This window comes from Sinocyclocheilus rhinocerous, unplaced genomic scaffold (genome assembly GCF_001515625.1).
Source record: "Sinocyclocheilus rhinocerous isolate Xijiao unplaced genomic scaffold, SAMN03320098_v1.1 scaffold2347, whole genome shotgun sequence".
NCBI lineage: Eukaryota > Metazoa > Chordata > Actinopteri > Cypriniformes > Cyprinidae > Sinocyclocheilus > Sinocyclocheilus rhinocerous.
In genome coordinates, this window is record NW_015638980.1 from 134,196 (window position 1) to 140,117 (window position 5,922).

The following is a 5,922-nucleotide window of genomic DNA, read 5'->3' on the forward strand; positions in this document are numbered from 1 at the left end:
AGCCAAACATGCCCGGGTTATATTTCATCCTAAAATAAATAAATAAAATAAATTATTATTTCTTATGAATTAAATTACAGTATCTATAAATTCCAGTAATATTTGTTTTTCAGCCTGACACTAATTTAAAGGAATAAACAGAAGGAAAAATGATTATTTACACACCCTCATGACGTTTCAAACATGTATAGCTTTATTTCCTTCATGTAACAACTATACCAGTCCCTCTTTTCTGGTTGGAAGGTTGAACATTTTCAGTGAATTGATTCAGTCATGGATGGGACTGATCTGGTTCAACTCACTGACTCCAGTTGCAATGGAGCAGAAGATCAGCAGTGAATAATTATACAACTTCGATCTATAAAGCTCTTATATGACTTCAAAAGACTTTTAATATAACTTTAATGATGCTTTTATAATCATTTTGAAGCTTGAAAGCCTCAGTCACCATTTATTGCTATGCACGTAGAAAAAAAGGAGCCAGAACCATAAGATTTATCAAAATCGCTAATTTTGTGTTCCACAGAAGAGAGATAGTCAAACAGGTTTGTAACGACATGTGGATAAATGATGTCAGTATTTTCAGTTTTAGATGAACTATTCCTTCAATTAAAGGAAAAGACTGTATAACAGTAATGTTTATGACATGTATTGGTGAGATTCACCTTCTAAGGAACTCCTTTGTGAAGCCAGTCGGGTGTTTTAGTGTTTGTTTATTTATAAGGGGAAAAAAACAGTGTGCGTTGGAGTGTTCAGTTTGTTATTAGGTTTTCAAACTGTGGATTTATGTTGTCAAGATAACATAATACATCATTTACACCAGGCTTATCGGCCTTAATCATACTAAGAACGAGCAATGCATTATGGGTACCACTTAACCTCTAACATAAAGCTCACAGCTGATGCTTCCTGCCAATGGGCCGGATCTAAAAATGAAAATCTCTTGGAGGAGTGTTTCTCTGTCAAAGCAGGTGATGCACCCAGGAGAGCATCAGGAGCAGTGAAGAGAAACGGAAGGAAGCCCCTTTCTCTTCTTGTCACTCAGTGTAAGACGTGGGTGACACTGTGAAAAGTTTATGCTCTCCCACTGAGATGTGTGAGTATGTGTGTGTGTGTGTGTGTGTGCTAAACACGGGACACCTGTCACTGTGTGGAGGGGCTAGAAAATGCCTCAAAATCTTGGCGTTGGAGGTTGAGAGTGCACTGGTCATAATAGGCCATCGGGTCCTGATATGTGCACCTGGGTCCTGTCGCAAGAGCTACGGTTCACAGCTGGAGTAGACAATGCTGTCATTACACCACCCAAATCCATCACAGCCCCAGATAACCCATAATAAGACTCGTATGTCTCAGAAAGAATGCATATGTTTTTTACTAAGTGCATTTGACTTAGGATGCATACGGAAAATCCCTGCTAGGGAATTGAACACCTGCTTGCGAATGTGTCAGAAATCTGGACAGAAAAGCAAAGATAACCCACTCGCACTGAGACAGATTAGTGTGCGGTGGATGACTTCCACCATGCCAAGCACCTTTTGATTAATATGTTTGCATTGCAAAGTGCTATGCATTTCTACCAGGATGCTCTTGCACATTCAAAATAATAAGCATCTTTTTCTGAAATGTTGGCATGCTGTCTCGCGCTAGGGTTTGGGATGCTTTCAGTCTCTTGTTTGGACAAATCTGACAAAGCCTTTGAGTTTAAGAACAGCAGTAACTCACTGCTTATCAAACTGAATGTGAATTTTTAAAGATGAGTTTCCATTAAAGAAATGCCAAAGGGGATGGGATCTGTCCCAGCCCTGCGAAAGCATTAGTCAAATCTCGTCTTGTTTAAGGGGGGTCTGGGAATCACGTCTATCACGGTTGTTCGTGGAGCGATACATGCGCTGAACTGAATGAGGAGCTTTATGTGCTTGTTAGTGCTGTTGCGCATAGAATGCTGTGTAAGGGGGCGTTCATATGGAGGATGTGTTTGTTCAGTGCTATTTTTCACTCAAGATGTGTTCCTGTCTTCCCTTTGAGCATGTTTTTTTTTAATTATATGTTTATATCAGGGTCAGAAATTTTGAAAATCTCAAAGAATTGTTCACATATCTGTTCATTCAGAAACAAAACAATTGTGATGGTCTTTATGAATGAGTCATTACAGTCATTAGTTTAACCAATTCTTTCAAAAAACTGATTCATTCAGGAACAACACTGTGTCTGAATATGCCTACTTCCATATATAATGCAAAAAATGTAGGCTATTTATGTCCGAATTCATAGTATTACTTCTGTCAAGATTCTTAAGTGTGCATTCGATGGACACTTTACTACCACATGAAGACACAGGAGAGGGTTTGTGAATGGCAGTGAAGTGCAACTGACTGCATATGCAACTGACGTTGATAGGTCACGTGATCACGTGATAGGTGACATGGCGGATGAAGCACGTCCGAATTTTATTACCCCATATAGGCTACTACCACTGCTCTATAATTGATCTATAATAGAGAACATTATATAGATCAGTGCAAACTATCCATATTCATAGTATATAGATCTACTTTTTAACAGTTGTAAAGTAAGTTTCAAACCAAATAGTACCTACTAGACAGCGTGCGATTTCGGGTGCAGGTCGAAACTTTTGTGGGTGAGTCACTGATTCGTTTACTCAAGCGATTCAACACTGATAACAAAACAATTGTGATGGTCTTTATGAATGAGTCATTACAGTCATTAGTTTAACCAATTCTTTCAAAAAACTGATTCATTCAGGAACAACACTGTGTCTGAATATGCCTACTTCCATATATAATGCAAAAAATGTAAGCTATTTATGTCCGAATTCATAGTATTACTTCTGTCAAGATTCTTAAGTGTGCATTCGATGGACACTTTACTACCACATGAAGACACAGGAGAGGGTTTGTGAATGGCAGTGAAGTGCAACTGACTGCATATGCAACTGACGTTGATAGGTCACGTGATCACGTGATAGGTGACATGGCGGATGAAGCACGTCCGAATTTTATTACCCCATATAGGCTACTACCACTGCTCTATAATTGATCTATAATAGAGAACATTATATAGATCAGTGCAAACTATCCATATTCATAGTATATAGATCTACTTTTTAACAGTTGTAAAGTAAGTTTCAAACCAAATAGTACCTACTAGACAGCGTGCGATTTCGGGTGCAGGTCGAAACTTTTGTGGGTGAGTCACTGATTCGTTTACTCAAGCGATTCAACACTGATTCGTTCAGGAACGCTACACTGTAAAAAATGATTGTGATTTTAACAGTGTGTTGTTAATGTTGTTATTAAAAAAATTATGTTTATTGCATTATTTCAGAATCATGTGTGTCACCATGATGGGGTTTAGTGTTTGTGTGAATGACACTGTGGTAAAACCTAAAATGTTGCTACCATATTTTTTACGGTGAAGTTCTGGCAACCACAGCTGCCGGTATTTTACCGTAAATGTCACAGATTTTTTTTTACAGTGTACTGCTGCTACAAATGGTTGTTTTTGCTTCGAATGATCTCTTCCGTTGGCGGACCTAAAAAGACAAAGCAACTGGTAATAGCTGTAGGCTATAAAATGTAAGTTGCTTATAAACTGTTAACTCCTTGTTTATTGGACTGCTGTACACTGAAAAACATGGTGGTGAAACAATTTTGACTCAGAAGTCGCTAGTACATTTTGCAAATAATTACAAAGAAAAAGCAAGACACATTGAAAACGTGAGATCTTGAAGTAGAAAAACTGAAATAATAATCTATAAGACTTGTAAAACGTATTCCAATCTACTTAGGAAGTTTTTGGTTAGGGTTAAAAGGAAATAATGCCTCATAGCGATAAAACAGTGCCCATTAATGGACACCGGGATTCATGTTGCATAAAGTTTGTCTGACACTGGTCTATCAGACGGATGCATCGCGTCTGGCACAGTGACCGTCGCGTTTTAAAACAGCCTGCCAGGTTAAAAACAAGCAGATCAACTTTTCAAAACGCGTCAAGACTGTTCCAATCCGTTACGCTCCGTCCAGCTACTGAACGCAAGAGCGCGTCCTGTGTAAACGCCTCCCAACACCTGCGGCGGGAAATACCTTGTGGAGAGCTGCAGCTTACACTCAGACTAAATATAGATCCATCGCGAGGGAACCCGGACACCGCGCTTCCCCACGCACTGATCGTTTATCTGCATGTTGTGATTAGCTGGAAAGTTTGATTGTATCGGTGGCATCTTTCCCCGTTTTTAAATCTAATTTTTATGATTCAGGAAAAATAGGGTTTCTTTAAAGAAAAAGATCTTAACCTTAGCTACAACTACACACGCGTAAAGCGCATTTTTAACTCATTGTTCTTTGCGGTGCGCACACGCTATCCAACAAGTGCGTGCTCGAAGCTCCACTGCTGTGTCTTAAGAAGCGATTGAGGAGAAAACAAGCATATGGAGATCACTGTCTAACGACCTGGAGCTCGAATCGATCCAAGCAACCTCGCCAAACACGCACATACTTTGTCGCATTGATTAAAAAAATGCGCGTTTGTTTGATGCGCGTCGTGTGATCTGGTGGATTTGCTAGTTTCCCCGCCGATGGAGCCGCCGTAATTCGTTGTCTTTGTCATTTTTACAACAAATTAGGCGGGGCGGTTTGCTTATATTTTGAAGATCCGAACCAAAAAAGCCTTACATCTAGACCACCCGTGACCTGTGAAGACTTGTAAATCCCTATACCTGGTTTCGTGGAGAGGGCTGCGCAATTGCGCAAGCTGCGAGAGTAGGCTACTATCGGACCTTTCCATGGAATCCACTCCACGCGTGATCACCACTGAGGGTGTCGGTCCGATCTGATGTGGGATAAAAAGTTGCCGTCTGGACAGTAAATCACATATATGAGGATCAATACACACGTGCTAGTCAACACAAAGCGCAAAAATGCCTATACATCCGGTGACTTCCACTTTGATGTACCGGGGGATCTGCACCATTCCTGATATCTTGTCGTACCGGGCACCGGTCAATCTACCTGAGGACGAAGTGGAAGGTGAGTAAGAGAGTTCTGATGGTGCTTGAAGCCTATATTCTGTTCTACCATATATTAAAACGACTAAATTCTTACAAATTTTCGCATCGCTTTAGTGTATTTTAACCTATTTCCTAGACAGAAGGTCGGTGTTTTGCGCACCTGTTCGGCGTTTTTTCTTTTCTTTTCTTTTTTCTCGTTTCTTATTGACCCAGTTTCGATTTGTAATATGTTGTAAGTGAACGTGAAGAGAAATGATTTTTTTTTTTTTCTTTTTTGTTAGAACAGTTCGGAAGGATTCAGCACCACGCACAGCGCAGTTCACTTAAAACGCGTGAAAATCCTGTTACCCGTGCCTGTGTTTCTCTATGAGGCGGATAAATCTGATGGTGTGATTTATGGAAAGTAGGTCTATCACAAGCCCGCAGAAAGACCTGTGAGTGGTATTCTGCAGTTGTGACATCTCTTTGGCTTCAAACTGTTTTTCAGCGTGTGTGAGTGGATCAGTAGTGAATCCAAATATAAAGTCTTTGACACGCCATTCTAACCCGTAAAGCACTTTTATTTTTAGATTCTGAAACACAGTAAACTAAAGATACATATTCAATTCGACAGAGTATTTCCATAACACAGTTTCTCATTTATGTCAGAAAGTTTACTCTGATGAGCAGGGGCGGATTTAATGATTTGGGGGCCCCAGGCAAAATACAGGAATGGGGCCCTATACAAACATTTGAATTTTTCTGTATTCCATATTAATGGTTTAATCAAAAACATATCTAATTAATTGAATTCATAAAAACAACTTAATTTATGAAATTTTATGAAATAAAATGGCCCTATGAAATTTTAATTTTAATTTTATTTACTTATTTTTTAGAAATTCTGTGTTGTGTAT

At 39.3% G+C, this 5,922-nt stretch overlaps 1 protein-coding gene across 1 annotated transcript in view; it reads left to right on the top strand.

Moving 5' to 3' along the window:
* The first annotated feature begins 4,672 nt into the window (after positions 1-4,672).
* Positions 4,673-5,922, top strand: part of cabp7a (calcium binding protein 7a) — a 37,042-nt gene continuing 35,792 nt past the window's right edge. The window contains exon 1 of the mRNA XM_016566285.1: positions 4,673-5,045. Within this exon, the coding sequence (XP_016421771.1) occupies positions 4,937-5,045 (109 nt within the window). The 5' untranslated portion in view covers positions 4,673-4,936. The remainder of the gene's footprint in view (positions 5,046-5,922) is intronic.